Genomic DNA, 17709 nt, shown 5'->3' with positions numbered 1-17709 from the left:
TTAGCTGCAAGCAAATATTTCACCTCCATTGTATTTTAAACCCTAAATCAAATTTCTCCTTGTACTTTGCCATGATTTGTCTACTAAATTAGAACAGATGCAGATGCTATCCATGGCCTATAAAGAACATGCACATATTTACATTATAGTTCACATTTGCACAGTATTGACATATCTGTATGTTGCTAATAAGTAACAAATTAGGTTGTGATTATATATTACCCAATAAGAGCCTGAAATCTTCCAAAAACGTTGCTTCCTTTAAGCATAAGATACCGAAGAATACATGTTCCATAAGTTTTAGGCCTCTCTGGCTGTATATCCAGGTAGAAATATGTAAAAACATCAACTATGATGGCGAATTTTGCTGTTCATGTTTAAATTTCTTCACCTTTAATTGTAGCCTACCACCTTAAAGACAATTCCAGGAAACCTCTAAAAGCAGGGTTTTTCCAATTGTGGGTTGTAAAATCAATTAAGTGGCTGAGATATAGTACAGGTAAATACAGTTCCCCAAAACTAACTTCAGTTATGTATATACATCCCCCTATGTGTATGTACAGCATCATAACATAAAATATATTTCTTAATGTAATTTCTGGTTAAAAGTTTGAAAACTTTGAAACAGTACTCACTTTCTCACTGAACAGCCCCCCTCCCTTTAATGGCCTTGCAGAAGCTTCTGTTTCCTTTGTTTGAGCTCCCACCTCCTCATGTTTATTCAGAAGAAACTTGCTACACTGAGAGAAAAATTACTGTTTCTTCTCCCTTTGCAACACCTGCTAAAGCTGGTTCTGGCTGACTCTAGCCACTAGGGCATATGTGGTTAGGAGAGGCCCCAACATAAATTTACCTTTGCCTAATTATAGTAATAAAAATCACACCCACTGAGCAGACTAGTCAGCTATTTTTTAACATGCTTCACATGAAGTAGCATGATTTGGAACTAAACATGCTCCACTTAAGCTCTACCCTTTAACCCATGTCACCTCACCTTATCCTAAACTACTGCCCTAGACCCACCTACCCAAAACTGCATAAATATCTCAAGCTTCTTCAGCTGTGAGAGACAGAGCTGAGGTTTATCTCATGTCTCCTGATCAGGTGCTCACAATAAACTGTTTTCTCAAAATCCTGGTCACGGTATTGACCTCTGTGTGCATTAGGCAGCAAGCCCACTTTGGGCAAAAACAGTGCTCTAAATAAAAAACCATCAAAAAGGCTTTGGTTTCTTTCCAAAAGACACAAAAAGATGAATATTTCTGTTATTTATTACTGATAGGTAACTTCTTACCTTTTTAGAGCACTTGGTTGTGGTTTTCAGACAGCACTTCTTATGGCAAGCATACTTGCATACTGAAAAACAGGTTAAGAATGTTGCATTTTTAGAAGTTTGCACATCACTGGCAAGAACTTTACAAGTTTACAACTTTATTTTGCATATACATTTTTCTTTAATTCTGAGATTGCTATATCATATCTATAATGTGTTATAACGAAAAAGGATTTTATCCCATTGTATTGGGAAAAATGAAGTTGAAAACTATGTTTATCTAGTGTGTATGACACACCTTTTTTATTCTTTCAAGACTGCTCCCCCTCTCCCCTGCCAGTATTCAAGGAGATAAGTATCTATCTCTATGTTTTGACTTACAAATTAGTGCTCATGGTCTCTCTCCATACATGCTCTACAACATACCAAAATGCCATAAATATCTATTAAGAATAATTCCTATGGGTAAGTAAGGCATATGAAAACAAATGGGTAGCATATTAAGATATAACAAAAGTCTTTATAGATTTAAGATTCTCTCCCAAAGCCCAGAATAGTGCTGAAGAACCAGATCATAAAGAATACTGGTTGTGACTAGGAAGATACATTAGGAAAAGATTCAGAGCAGAAATAATTTCTTGGACAGGGAGATGAGGGGTTGGCTGGTTAGGTAGGTGATGGGTGGGAGGAGAAAGACACTGAGTACACACCTGGCCTATGTCATTATGCTACACCAATTCTTGCTCCTGCATACCAACACCTAAATATCCTTCTTAACCTTCTAAAGCATAATGAGGTTTTTAAACAAGCCAAGATCAACAGGGATGGTAATATCATTGTATTGGTGAAATCACTGGAAGATCACAGAGTTAATTCTATTAAGAAATCAAACCAAGTCCACAACAACAATTAAAAAAAAAAAAAGCAGATTCTATCAACTTTCGGCTTCGGTCACAGAAGAAACTACACCAAATCTATAGGAATCAGACTATCAGCCAAGTGCATTTCAAACTATCTTCCATTTTCACTCTTACTACAAATTTTTAGATTATTGATAATAAAATGAGAGGAAAACCATTGTTGAACCATGGCACAAATGAACATATCCAGGACAGTGAAGATTTCGCTATGGTGAACATGACTCATCCTCATAAGTTATACTGTACCCTGCCCTTACCAATGTCTCCTTTGTTCATTTCTGGTCTCATTAAAAGCAAAGCCTCACAAAATTATTGATAGCACAAGAGTAGATGAAATATGGGGAGTGGAAGCTAGAGGTCCTCTGTAGGCCAAAAGGAAGTAGCACTACAAAGAGTCTCTATTCATATTCCAAGATTTATATATGCTGAAGAAAGGATTATATTAGAAAAAGTATCTTTTTGGTAATAATCAAAGAACTTTCCTGATAATTTGTCAATCTATCCATAGGTTCATCTACCCAACAAACACTTATTAAAAATTACTATGTTCCAGATCCCACCGACCACTTCCTTTCAGCGTCTCCAGGATTTTCACCAACCAACGTAACGCAGGGAACCTTAGAGGCAGTGTCGAAGAAACACGCAAAGAGTAGCTCAACAGAAGAACCTTGAAGGCTATGTGGGATTTGCAAATCTCCCAAATCAAGTATACAGAAAATCTGTGAAGAGAGGGTTTGAATTCACACTTATGGTAGTAGGTGAATCTGGATTGGGAAAGTCAACGTTAATCAACTCATTATTTCTCACAGATTTGTATTCTCCAGAGTATCCAGGTCCTTCCCATAGAATAAAAAAGACTGTACAGGTGGAACAATCCAAAGTTTTAATCAAAGAAGGTGGTGTTCAGTTGCTGCTCACAATAGTTGATACCCCGGGATTTGGAGATGCAGTGGATAATAGTAATTGCTGGCAGCCTGTCATCGACTACATTGATAGTAAATTTGAGGACTACCTAAATGCAGAATCTCGAGTGAACAGACGACAAATGCCTGACAACAGGGTGCAGTGCTGTTTATATTTCATTGCTCCCTCAGGACATGGACTTAAACCATTGGATATTGAGTTTATGAAGCGCTTACATGAAAAAGTGAATATCATCCCACTTATTGCCAAAGCAGACACACTCACACCAGAGGAGTGCCAACAGTTTAAAAAACAGATAATGAAAGAAATCCAAGAACATAAAATTAAAATATATGAATTTCCTGAAACAGATGATGAAGAAGAAAATAAGCTTGTTAAAAAGATAAAGGACCGTTTACCTCTTGCTGTGGTGGGTAGTAATACTATCATTGAAGTTAATGGCAAAAGGGTCAGAGGAAGGCAGTATCCTTGGGGTGTTGCTGAAGTTGAAAATGGTGAACATTGTGATTTTACAATTCTGAGAAATATGTTGATAAGAACGCACATGCAAGACTTGAAAGATGTCACTAATAATGTACACTATGAGAACTACAGAAGCAGAAAACTGGCAGCTGTGACTTACAACGGAGTTGATAACAACAAGAATAAAGGACAACTTACTAAGAGCCCTCTGGCACAGATGGAGGAAGAAAGAAGGGAGCATGTAGCCAAGATGAAGAAGATGGAGATGGAGATGGAGCAGGTGTTTGAGATGAAGGTCAAAGAAAAAGTTCAGAAACTGAAGGATTCTGAAGCTGAGCTTCAACGGCGCCATGAGCAAATGAAAAAGAATTTGGAAGCACAGCACAAAGAACTAGAGGAAAAACGTCGTCAGTTTGAAGATGAGAAAGCAAACTGGGAAGCTCAACAACGTATATTAGAACAACAGAACTCTTCGAGAACCTTGGAAAAGAACAAGAAGAAAGGGAAGATCTTTTAAACCCTCTGTTAACCACCAGTTACGTATCAGTTGCCAATATGCCAGCTTGGACATCAGTGTTTGTTGGATCCGTTTGACCAATTTGCACCAGTTTTATCCATAATGATGGATTTAACAGCATGACAAACTTATTATTTTGTTGTTGTTGTTCTTGATGGAGATTAAGATGCCTTGAATTGTCTAGGGTTGTTGTGTACTTAGAAAGTAACAGCTCTAAGTACCTTTCCTATGTTTTTCCCTTTTTTTTTTTTTGAAAAAAAAAAACAGATGTCTTCAATTTAATGCAAGAGAACATTTTACTGTTGTACAATCATGTTCTGGTGGTTTGATTGTTTACAGGATATTCTGAAATAAAAGGACTCTGGAAGGTTTTCATTGAGGATCAATTGCCATAATATGATGGAAACTATGCTTCTCTGTGATAATTATAATACAGAAGTTCCATTCAATGCAGCCTATACAATAATGTAATTTAGTCTAACACAGTTGACCCTATTTTTTGACACTTCCATTGTTTAAAAATACACATGGAAAAAAACCTATATGCTTACACTGCACCTAGAGCTTTTTTATAACAACCTTTTTGTTTGTTTGTTTGTTTGTTTTGGATTCTTTTAAATATATACTATTCTCATTTAGTGCCCTCTTTAGCCAGAATCTCATTACTGCTTCATTTTTGTAATAACATTTAATTTAGATATTTTCCATATATTGGCCTTGCTAAAATAGAGTATAGCATCTTTCATATGGTAGGAACCAACAAGGAAACTTTCCCTTAACTCCCTTTTTACACTTTATGGTAAGTAGCAGGGGGAAAATGCATTTATAGATCATTTCTAGGCAAAATTGTGAAGCTAACGACCAACCTGTTTCTACCTATGTGCAGTCTCTTTATTTTACTAGAAATGGGAATCATGGCCTCTTGAAAAGAAAAAAAGTCACCATCTGCTTTTAGCTGTATTCATATATTGCATTTCTGTATTTTTTTTGTTTGTATTGTAAAAATTCACATAATAAACAAAAGTAAAAAAAAAAAAAAAAAAAAAAAAAAAAAAAATTACTATGTTCCAGAATTTTTCTAGGAACTAGTTATATAGAAGAAACAAGCTCCTTGACGTTATATACCTTAAATTCTAGAGGAACAGACTGATAAGTAGGAAAAGAAATGAATACTTATAAGGTTGTGTTAAGTGCTGTAAAGACTATTAAAGCTGAGTAAGGGAAAGGAGAATTTGGGACAGGGTGACATTTTAGACAGGGGAGTATGGAAAGGATTCATTAAGGAGGTGATATGAATTAACTAAAATAGTAAGTCAGGCCAAAATCTGCAAGAAGAGCGTTCTGGATAGACTGAGCTGCTAAAGGTTCTGAGTGACTAAGGAAGACCAAGAAATCTGGTTTGGTTACAAAGAGTGAGTGAACAAGACTACTATGAGAGATGAGGTTAAAGAATTAGGCAGTTTGCTCCCCCCTATGTGGGACATGACTCCTAGGGGTATAAATCTCCCTGGCAATGTGGGACATGACTCCCAGGGATGAGCCTGGAACGGGCATTGTGGGATTGAGAAAGTCTTCTTGACCAAAAGGGGGAAGAGAAATGAAACAAAATAAAGTTTCAGTAGCTGAGAGATTTCAAATAAAGTCGAGAGGTCATTCTGGAGGTTATTCTTATGCGTTATATAGATATCCCATTTTAGTTTTTAGTATATTGGAATAGCTAGAAGGAAATACCTGAAACTGTGAAACTGCAACCCAGTAGCCTTGATTGTTGAAGACAATTGTATAACTATATATGTATCTTACACTGTGTGATTGGGAAAACCTTGTAGCTCACACTCCCTCTATCCAGTGTATGGACAGATGAGAAGAAAAATGGGAACAAAAGTAAATGAATAGGAGGGGGGGTGCAGAGGGGAAGGGATGTTTTGGGTGTTCTTCTTTATGTGTATTTTTCTTCTTCTTTTTTGGAGTAATGAAAATGTTCAAATTTGATTCTGGTGATGAATGCAGAACTATATGATCATACTGTGAACAACTGATTGTACACTGTGAATGACTGTAGGGTATGTGAATATATATCAATAAAACTGAATTAAAAAAAGAATTAGGCAGTTTGAATTTGTCCTTTTTGTGAAAGATGTGACTTTGTACTTTATGTTGAAGAAGATATAAGGTTACTTAGGGCTAGAAAAGGATAGAGGGATTGAGAATTGACTACTGAGGTGGGGCATTTTTTTTTTTTTTTGAATGGTGAAAATGTTCTAGAATTGATGGTGGTGATAAATGTACAACTCTGAATATACAAGAAGATAATGATTGTATACTTTAGATGGATTGTATGTTACACAAACTTATCTCAATAAAACTGCTTAAACAAACAAACAAAAAAAGAAAACTCAAAGAAACAGAAATGTCAATGGTAAAAACAAAAAACAAACCAAACAAAACAAAATAGAAATTCCCCAAAGCTCTCTCATACTTACATTTGCAAACAGAGGCTCGGTCCATTATCCATATCAAAGAAGAACAATATTCACAGTATGTAGGGATGCTATACTGGGTGGCCTTAAAGATGTGACCCTTGTGCTCCTCCACCTAAATGAAAAAATTTAGCTATGTATATTAAAGCCAACACAGTAAATGCTGTCCTAACATGCTCAGTCAATGGGAAATCCTTCAGTCCCTCATTGAGTCTTCCTTCATTGGGCACTTACTCCAGGAGAATTCTGATGTCCTGAGAAATAAAATGAAACTACAATAGATGATCCCTGCTCTCAAAAAGCTAATCATGCAGTTGGAGAATAAGACCAATTTATATGAAAACCAGAAAGCAATGCAACATACGTAAAACCCTACCACATCACATCAAGTCACCACGTTAAACTCAATGCAGCAGCTTGCAACTTTTTTTTTGAAATCCCAGGAATGTTTTATAGTCTTGAAAATTATTGAGGACCCCAAAGAGCTTCTGTTTATGTGAGTTATACATATCTATATCTACTATATTAGAAATTGAAACTGAAAAATTTTAAAAGAATTATTCATAGATTCATTTAAAATCAACAATAAATATATTAAATGTTATTAAATGCTAACATAAATAACATTTTTGGAAAAACTATATTTTTAAAACAAAAAACTAGATGTGAGTTATACTGATTAATGTTTTTGTAAATCTCTTTGTGTTTAATGTCTTTTATTAAGACAGCTGGTTTCTCACATCTGCTTCTGCATTCAATCTGTTGCAGTCTGCAGTTCAGTGTGAAGTATCTAAAGAAATTCCAGCTTCATACAGATATAAAGTTGAAAAGGAAAATTTTAATAGTCCTTTAAGATAATGATACTACACCAAAACTCAACAAAGGGAAATTTAAAGGTTGATTGCAAAGTGAAATCTGAAACCCTATGAGTTCATACCACTGAACTCTTCAGTTCTGTGACATTAAAATCCATTGTTCTGGACTTCATTGAAATTAAAAACTTTTACCTTCAAAGACACCATTAAGAAAATAAGATAAACCACAAACCGGGAGAAAATGTTTACAAATCATGTATTGGATAAAGAACCTGGATTCAGAAAACATAAAGAACTGTATGGTCAATAAGACAACTCAATTAAACTATTTGAGAAACCCCTGCAGACCACACTTTGAGAACTACTGGATTAAGGTGTTCATATAGGCATAGAAAAAGAATGGAAGAATATATATCAAACTGTTAACAACAGTGGTTTTCTCTGCTGAAATAAAATACCTAGTAATAAATTTAACATGAAATAATCAAAATCTATGAGAAAAACTTTAAAACCCTCTTGAACACAAAAATAGATTTAAACAGATGAAAACATTCATCATAAAGATGCCAGTTCTAATTTACAAATAATAATTTAAATAAAAGTAATAGGTAATAGATTTTTTCCCTCCTCACACAAAACAACTGAATTCAAAGTTCATATGGAAAAATAAACAAGAATAGACAGAAAAATTCTAAAAAGGACAAGCTGCTAAGGATAGGACTATCTCAACCAATTATTAGACATAATGAAGGTTCAATAATTTAAATAGTGTAGTGTTGATATACGAATAACTAGATCAATCAAAGAAATATGATAAAGAGACCAAGTAGAAAGGGGAATTTAGAAAGGGACATGGGTGATATCTCAAAGTAGAAGGACAAAGAATTTTAAATATATGTTGGCAGTCATTTAGTAAGAGGTAATAAGACTCATACATCACACTGTATCAAAGGATAAACTCCATAAGGTCAGAACTTAATGTAAAAAATGTAAGCATGATTGAGAATTCTTGCATAAGCTTCAAGTGGGGAAAGCCTATGTCTCAAACTTCAGAAGTTATAAAAGGAAAAATTGGTATAAATAAAAATCTTCTACATGGCAAATAACAGTAAAAGCGAAGTCAAAACTGAGAAGATATATTTGCAACTTTTATTGCAGACAGAGTTATTGCCCTCATATATAAAGAGCACCTAGAAATTGAGAAGAAAAAAAACTCAAAACCCTAACAGAAAAATAGACAAAGTTCATAAACATATGGAACACAGGAAAAGAAATGCAAATGGCACCTAAGCCTAAGAGGAGATACTCAATCTCAATGATAATGAGAGAAAGGAAAATTAAAATTACATGAATACAAATTTTTAAAAACATAAAATTATACAACACAAACTGTAAACCCTAATATACACTATGGACTATAGTTAATAGTATAATTATAATAATTTTTTTTCATTGATTGTGACAAAAGTACCACACAAAGACAAACTGTTAATAGGGAAAAGCATGTGTACGAGAAGGAATATATGGGAACTCTGTACTTTCTGCATAATTTTTCTGTAAACCTACATCTCTAATAAATTGTTAAAAAAGAAAACGAAAAAATCTACACGGACATACAATATTCCTCATCATAAGACTAGAAAAATCTAAAAATCTGACAACCCACTCTGACAGGTTGACATAAAGTGTTAGACACTTTCATATATTATTGTTGAGTACAATATGAAACTATCCCTACAGGGGAATGTGGCAACATTTATCAAAATAATAATGTATTTTATCTGTAGACCCAGTAATTCCACTACCACGAATCTATTCTACAGATTAATTCTCTCTCTCTCCTTCATACACACACACACACACACACACACACACACACACACACACACACACACACACATTCACACAGCTATTCATTATGCCACTGTTTGTAATAACAGAAAACTGGATGCAACCAATAGTTAGATGTCTACATACAACTACTGTATTATTTTTCTGTTGTTACTGTAGCAAATCACCACAAGTTTAGTGGCTTAAAACAAAACTCTTTTATTATCTCACATTTCTATAAGACCGAAGTCCCAAACAGGCCTCACCAAGCTAAAATCAGGTGTCAGCAGGGCTGCATTCCTTTCTGGAGTCTCTGGAGGAATAATGTGCTTCCAAGCTCATTTAGGTTGTTGGCAGAACTCTGTCTCATGTGGTTCTCGAACAGTGGACCCCATTTCCTTGCTGGCTTTTGGCTGGGAGTTCTTCTCAGCTTCTAGAGGCCTTCTGCCTTCCCTAGCTCTTGCTCCTTTTCTCCATCTTTAAAGCCAGCACCAGAGGGCTGAATCTTTCCCAAGCTTCGTATTTCTCTGACTTCTCCCTCTACCTTATCTCTCCTCCATCTTCTGCCTTCCACTTACGCTTTTAAGGCCCTTATGATTATATTAAGCTCACCCAGATAATCAAAGATAAATTCCTTTTGCTAAAGTGCGCTAATAAGCAACCTTAATTCTATTTGCAAAGTCCCTTCACAGCAGTACCTAGGTTAGTGTTTGAATGAATAATCAGGAAAGGAGTATTTGGAGGTGGAAAGAGTATCTTTAGAATTCTGCCTACCAGAGATATAGAGGGATGGCCTGAATATATTGTTAAATGAAAAACTCAAGGTATAGAACAGCATTTCGCTGAATTTATATAATATGCTACATCTTGCATAAGGGTAGAAAATAAACATATATAGTTTTATTTGGTTATGTTCAATAAAGAAACACTGGAAAGATAAATAAGAAAGTAAAAAATATTTACCTGAGGAGATGAGGGGAAGGGTAGAAAAGCGAGGGGAGGAAGAGAAAAAGAACTGGTTAAGGAGAATGAGAAGATCACCACTGCTAGAACAAGTTGGTGGACAGTAGCGGGAAACAAGGCTGGGTAAGAGTATAGGGGACACCAAGAACACCTTTAAAATCATTCATGCATTCACTCATTTAATTAAACATTTATAGATGAGCATTACATGTTACAAAAAAGGAATAAGCATCTGGTTGTGGAACAGAATGCTAATTGCCTACCAATATCCATTCTTTCTTCCTTTAAGATAGAATTTCCGGGCTTTAACTGGGTGTAAAACTGTCTATCTAAAGTCTGTATTTCTCAGCTTCTTTTGCATTTACATTTGGTCACATGAACAATTCTCAAAAACGGAATGTGAACCAAGTGATGTGTTGTCACTTTCAGATCATGCCTTTAAAATGATGGACTCTTGCTCCTTCCTTATTACTGCTGGCTGATGAGATCAAAAGACTGAGACTTGAAGCAATGACTTTGGACTCAGAGTTGTAAAGCGTGTATTCAGGACAGGAGATGATAAAAGTTCCAAAGTACTATGGAAGCACACACACACAAATTAATTAAATGTTCCTGCACGAGAAAAGGTGTCAAGGTGGAGGGAATGATTGAGCTGAATATGTAGAATTGAGTAAAGACAGATAGGTACAAAAGAGAATGATATGTTTCAAGAATGATAAGTACTACTATAGCTGGAGAATATGTGAGAATAGCCTTTTTAGATTTTTTAAGAATCATGAAAATGTATGCACATGAGTAAACAGATCAATGAATAAAAACAGAGAATGCAAAGTTAAATCCAAACATATTTGGAATTGAGTATACTACCAAAGTGGTATTTCAAATCAGTGGAAAAGAGATGTATCCTTCATCACATAGTGTTCAGACAATTAGCATACTCTTTTGGGTGAAACAAAAAAATCAGACCTTAAAACCTATTTCACTTGAGACCAAAATAAATTCCAGGGTGATTAAAAATCTATGCAAGACATGGAATATGACTCCCGGGGAGGAATGTAGACCCGGCATCGTGGGATGGAGAACATCTTCTTGACCAACAGGGGGATGTGAAACGAAATGAAATAAGCTTCAGTGGCAGAGAGATTCCAAAAGGAGCCGAGAGGTCACTCTGGTGGGCGCTCTTACGCACACTTTAGACAACCCTTTTTAGGTTCTAAAGAATTGGGGTAGCTGGTGGTGGATACCTGAAACTATCAAACTACAACCCAGAACCCATGAATCTCGAAGACAGTTGTATAAAAATGTAGCTTATGAGGGCTGACAATGGGATTGGGAAAGCCATAAGGACCACACTCCACTTTGTCTAGTTTATGGATGGATGAGTAGAAAAATAGGGGAAGGAAACAAACAAAGGTACCCAGTGTTCTTTTTTACTTCAATTGCTCTTTTTCACTTTAATTATTATTCTTGTTATTTTTGTGTGTGTGGTAATGAGGGTGTCGGGGATTGATTTTGGTAATGAATGTACAACTACGTAATGGTACTGTGAACAATCAAATGTACGATTTGTTTTGTATGACTGCGTGGTATGTGAATATATCTTAATAAAATGAATAATTAAAAAAAGGAAAAAATTGAAATGGTGGAACTGTAACTCATAGCATCCTTTGAAGTTTGTTTTATAGCTACTTGTTGAATTGTAATTTGAAAGCCATACCTCTTTTTATATATGTCATATTTCACAGTAAGTAAAAAGCTGAAACTATGGTACCATACTCATAATAACTTTGGAAATTTCCTATATATTTACTTGTTAAATCATACTTTGAAAGATATTACCTTTTTGTATATATGTTATATTTCATAATAAAGAAAAAGCTGAAACTGTGAAAAAAAAAAAAATCTATGTAGGAAGCCAGGCCAAAGGGTAAAGGTTGAAACTGACTGTGTTTTAAAACTTCAACTTCCATATGAGACCAATAGAGAAGAGATATCTGTTTGGTACAGGATCTAAAGTCTCCAAATGGTACAACTCTACAAGTCAGTTTGTTCAAACACCTCAATTGCATGGAACTTTGAATAGGAAGTGAGATATGGTAGCTTAGTATAGGCTGGAGTGAAATAGTGACACATCCCAGAGTAATTTGGGCAGATAATAAAAAATATATTTACAGCCTCCCCCTCCCCAGCCCTGAGGATCTGGGGGAAGGTGCAGAAGTGTTGGACTTCCTCACCTGGACTGGTGTTGATATTGTCACAAACATTGGGACTGGCGATTTGATGTGCTGAGCCCTCGATCATGGGACATGCCCTTATGAAGCTCGTTACTGCAAAGGAGAGGCTAAACTTGCATATAATTGTGCCTAAGAGTCTCCCCCTGAGTACCTCTTTGTTGCTCAGATGTGGCCCTCTCTCTCTCTGAGACACCTCGACAGGTGAACTCGCTGCCCTCCCCTCTACGTGGGACCCGACTCCCAGGGGTGTAAATCTCCCTGGCAATGCAGAATATGACTCCCGGGGATGAATCTGGAGCCGGCATCGTGGGACTGAGAGTATCTTCTTGACCAAAAGGGGGATGCAAAATGAGACTTTCAGTCAGCCATTTCAGTGGCTGAGAGATTCCAAATGGAGTCGAGAGGTCACTCTGGTGGACATTCTTATGCACTATATAGATAACACCTCTTAGGCTTTAATGTATTGGAATAGCTAGAAGTAAATACCTGAAACTACCAAACTCCAACCCAGCAGTCTGGACTCCTGAAGACAATTAAATAATAATGTACATTACAAGGGGTGACAGTGTGATTGTGAAGACCTTGTGGATCACACCCCCTTTATCTAGTGTATGGATGAGTAGAAAAATGGGGATAAAAACTAAAGGACAAATGGGGTGAGATGGGGGGGATGATTTGGGTGTTCTTTTTTCACTTTTATTTTTTACTCTTGTTCTGGTTCTTTCTGATGTAAGGAAAATGTTCAGAGATAGATTGTGGTGATGAACGCATAACTATGTGATCATACCATGGATGACTGTATGGTGTGTGAATGTATTTCAATAAAACTGAATTTAACAACAACAACAAAAAATAGCTAAAAAAAAAAAAAAAATCTATGCAGGGGGCTAATGGCTCTGTGGATGAGGAAGAAGATTGTCCTGAGTTGGTCACTGAAATGAAGCATAACAAAGAGGAAGAAAAATTTGGCCCAGGTGCCAAGATCCCAGTCACAATTATCACCAGGTATTTAGGTAACTAATCATTCCGGTCAGAAAATGTCATGAACCCTGGATTTTTGGAGCTGGTGGTGCCTCTTCTCCTTAGGCACTGGGGCTTCCTGGCCAAGAGCAAATGTCTCTGAGGTGCTAAGAAGACAACACTTCTGAACTATATTTTGACAGAGCAACATAGTAAAAGAGCAGCTGTTATTTTGAATGAATTTGGGGAATGAAGTGCAGTGAAGAAATCCTTAGCTGTCAGCCAGGATGGAGAATTCTATGAAGAATGGCTAGAACTTAGAAACTGTTGCCTCTACTGTTCAGTAAACGACAATGGCCTTAGAGCTATTGAGAATTTGATGCAGACGAAGGGGAAATTTGATTACATACTGTTAGAAACCACTGGATTAGCAGATCCTGGTGCTGTGGCTTCTGTTTCAGGTTGATGCTAAATTAGGGAGTGATATTTACCTTGATATTATTATTAACAGTTGTGGACTCAAAATATGAATTAAAACATTTATCAGAAGAAAAAGCTGATGGTATTATCAATGAAGCTACTAGGCAGGTTGCTATGGCAGATATCATCATCATCAATAAAAGAGACTTGGTTCCAGAAGAGGATTGTGCCCCCCCAAATTTTCCTAATTCTTAAAGAAAATTTTGGGGGACATTGATCTCTCTAATGTTTTAGATCATCATGCCTTTGACAGTCTCTCTGGAATAAGTTTGCAGAAAAAACTTCAACATGTGCCAGCAACACAACCTCATCTTGATCAGAATATTGTTACAATCACATTTGAAGTACCAGGAAATGCAAAGGAGGAAAGTTTAAATGTATTTATTCATGGGCTGGTGTCAATCAAAGACAAACCAGGGCAAGTGATTGTCCAAGGTATCCATGAGCTTTATAATCTGGAAGAGACTCCAGTGAGCTGGAAAGATGACTAAATAGATCAGTCCTTCTTGGCAGGAATTAAGATAGAGATTTCCTTACATAATTATTTATTCCTACTGTGGCAGAAACAGAAAAGCAGTGGACAGCATATTTCAAAGAAGACCAAGTCCATAGCAGCAGGAGCATTTCTTATCAAAAGGATTAAATGATTAAAAAAAAAACATGAATAAGTTTCCTCCTGGGTGTAGTTCAAGGATCTATTCTTTTGGATTACTTCTGTTATGAATGCCAATATCCTATTTTAGGTATTTATTTTTATAGAATACATAAAATACAGTAAACCAGTACTGTAAAACATTTGACATTAATACAGTGAAATATAACATCCTCTGCATATATTTCTTTTTGAAGACAGGTGTTTTACAGAAATTCTTTTCCAGAATTGGCTTTGGAGTACATATATGCTGAATTTCTTACATATGGAACTTATTTATAATAATGATGATAAAACTTAGTTCAACGTTATCCTTTTTCTTTAAAACTTCAGCTGATTGCATAAATATAATGTTTATATTGTTATTAAAAATTTTAAAAATCTATGTAGAAAAAAAGAAACAATATATGTATGAAGAAAAGGCATGGGAGAATTTTGAACAGTAATAATTTTTAAGTAGGGAAGGCTATTTTAAGAAAGACACAAAACCCAGAAACATAAAAGACTGATTAATTTAAATCAGTCTTAATTTAAATTTAAGTTTATTAACAAATAAATTTAAATCAACTATAAACAAAGTAATTCTACTTAAAATATCCTGAAAAAAGAGGGGGAATGTAAATACACATATAAATGTTTGCATAGGCATAGGGCATTTCTGAAACACCACCAGGAAGAAAAATGTAACAGTGTTATCTTTGGGAAAGAGGCTTAACTGATGAATATCCTTTTAAATTTATCATGTTTATATTATTTACCAATAAAAGTAAAACCCAGGTAAAATTTTTAAAAATTTATGCTGACAAAACAGAACTATAGAGCAAGAATGCCATTAATTCTGACTGGCATAATCGTGTAAATTAAATCAACTCATAGGGGAGTATTAGCAGTCATCTCTTCTTGACAGATAAAGTAATAACCAACTAAATAAATAAAAATTCAACTCATGGTTCATCACCAGAGTTTTGCAACATGACCTTCCTCTATGATGTCTTAAGTATCAGATATTCACATTTTATCCCATTGATGTCCTTCTAGTCAATGAAATTGTAAATCACACATATGAACATTATTTTCCTCTACTGGAACTTCAGTATTACAGGTTTTCATTAAAAATATCATTAAAAATTACTTTATTCTGAGTGGATAGCACATGTACCTTATCAAAAGGTACAAAATGGAATGGATGACAAGTCTTTCTCAGATCTCTGAACTCCGCCTGGGTCCAATTTATAGAAATAACCATTGGTATCAGATTCTTGAATATGATTTCAGATATCGTATAGGTGTGTATAGATGAGTATAAATATAAATATATTTTAAGTATATAAAAATACACAAATAACTTCCTATATAGTGTTTAGTGCCTTACTCTTTTTACTTAACAAAATAGCTTGGAGAGAGATGCCTTTCATTTAATGCTAAGCAGCACTCTATTACATGGACGTATCTATTTATTTAACCATTTTCCTATCCATTTAGGTTGTTTTCAGTCTTTCACTATTACAATCCGTTCTTCAATAAAAAGCTGTTTATGTCATTGTGAACAAGTATGATACAGTTGGAGTACAAATTCCTAGATGTGGAATTGCTACGTCTAAGTTGTTGATTGGTTGGTTAATTGATCTCCTGCTAAAATTTTTAAAGCTTTTAATATACCATTGCTAAAGTATTCTCTAAGACAGTTATATAAATTACACCTCTATTTGCAGTACTGAAAAGTCCCTATTTACATATACTTCAAAACTCCAGGTAATTAATATACTTTGAGCTTTGCCCATTTGATGACAAAGTAGAAAATCACCGTTGTTTCATTTTAATTATTTTTTTATTAGAGTAGCTGTAGGTTTACAAAAAAAAAAAAGGCATAAAATAGGGTGTTCCCATATACCACTCTGTTATTAACACCTGGCATTAGTGTGGTACATTTATTATAATTGATAAAAGATCATTTTTATAATTGTACTATTAATCATAGTCCATGGTATACACTAAGGCTCACTGTGTTATACAGTCCTACGCATTTAAAAAAAAACTTTTACCCTAGTAACATATATATAACTTAACATTTCTCCTTTTAACCACATTCAGATACATAACATATTGGTGTTAAATATGCATTCAAAATGGTGAGCTAGAATTCATTATCAAAACTTTTCTGTAACCCCAAATAGAACCTCTGTACCAATTATGCATTAACTCCCCATTCCGTACCCCCACCTAGATGCTGATAAACAGTATTTTAGTTTGTGACTCTATGAATTTGCTTATTTCATACCAGTGAGACCATACAGTATTAGTCCTTTTGTGTATGGTTCATCTCACTCAACGTGATGTCTTCAAGGTTCATCTCTATTGTCGCATATATTAGAACTTCATTCCATTTTACAACTGAGCAATATTCCATTGTATGTATATACCACATTTTATTTATCTATTCATCAGTTGATGGATACTTGGGTTGCTTCCATCTTTTGGCAACTGTGAATAATACCACTATGAAAACTGTTGTGCAATTATTTGTTTGAATCTCTGCTTTCAATCCTTTGGGTGTATATGTAGAAGTAGGACTGCTGGGTCATATGTTAATTCTACATTTAACTTTATGGAAACCATGAAACCATCTTCCACAGCAGCTGCACCATTTTACATTCCCACTAACAGGAATAAGTGTTCCTATTCTTCCACATCTTCTGCAACTCTTGTGATTTTCTGTTTTTCTTAAAATAGTAGCCATTCTAGAGGCTAAACCTGCTTATAATTGTGCCTAAGAGTCTCCCCGAGTACCTCTTTGTGCTCAGATGTGGGCCTCTCTCTCTAGCTAAGCCAATTCAGCAGGTGAACTCACTGCCCTCCCCGCTATGTGGGACCTGACTCCTAGGGGTGTAAACTTCCCTGGCAAAGTGAGATATGACTCCTGGGGATGAATCTGGACCCGGCATCATGGGACTGAAAACATCTTCTTGACCAAAAGGGGGATGTGAAAGCAAATGAAATAAGCTTGAGTGGCAGAGAGATTCCAAAAGGAGCCGAGAGGTCACTCTGGTGGGCACTCTTACGCACAATTTAGACAACCCTTTTTAGGTTCTAAAGAATTGGGGTAACTGGTGGTGGATACCTGAAACTATGAAACTGCAACCCAGCACCCATGAATCTTGAAGACAACTGTATAAAAATGTAGCTTATGAGGGGTGACAAT

General features: G+C 35.4%; 2 protein-coding genes and 1 pseudogene across 2 annotated transcripts in view; 2 read left to right on the top strand and 1 right to left on the bottom strand.

Annotated features, from left to right (window-relative positions):
- The window catches only part of MYO9A (myosin IXA), a 434300-nt gene that overhangs the window by 54914 nt on the left and 361677 nt on the right, over positions 1–17709 (bottom strand). The window contains 2 exon segments of the mRNA XM_037833522.1: positions 1295–1356; positions 6580–6691. Coding sequence (XP_037689450.1) covers positions 1295–1356; positions 6580–6691 — 174 coding nt within the window.
- On the top strand, positions 2828–4360 carry LOC119531815 (septin-7-like). The gene has a single exon (XM_037833523.1). The coding sequence runs from the start codon at positions 2942–2944 to the stop codon at positions 4094–4096; it is 1155 nt and encodes a 384-aa protein (XP_037689451.1). The 5' UTR covers positions 2828–2941; the 3' UTR covers positions 4097–4360.
- LOC119530903 lies at positions 13296–14501 on the top strand (annotated as a pseudogene).

Source organism: Choloepus didactylus, chromosome 4 (assembly GCF_015220235.1).
Source record: "Choloepus didactylus isolate mChoDid1 chromosome 4, mChoDid1.pri, whole genome shotgun sequence".
In the NCBI taxonomy this organism is placed as follows: Eukaryota; Metazoa; Chordata; class Mammalia; order Pilosa; family Megalonychidae; genus Choloepus; species Choloepus didactylus.
Note: the sequence above shows the minus strand (reverse complement) of the source record. Positions and strands in the feature narration are given on the sequence as shown.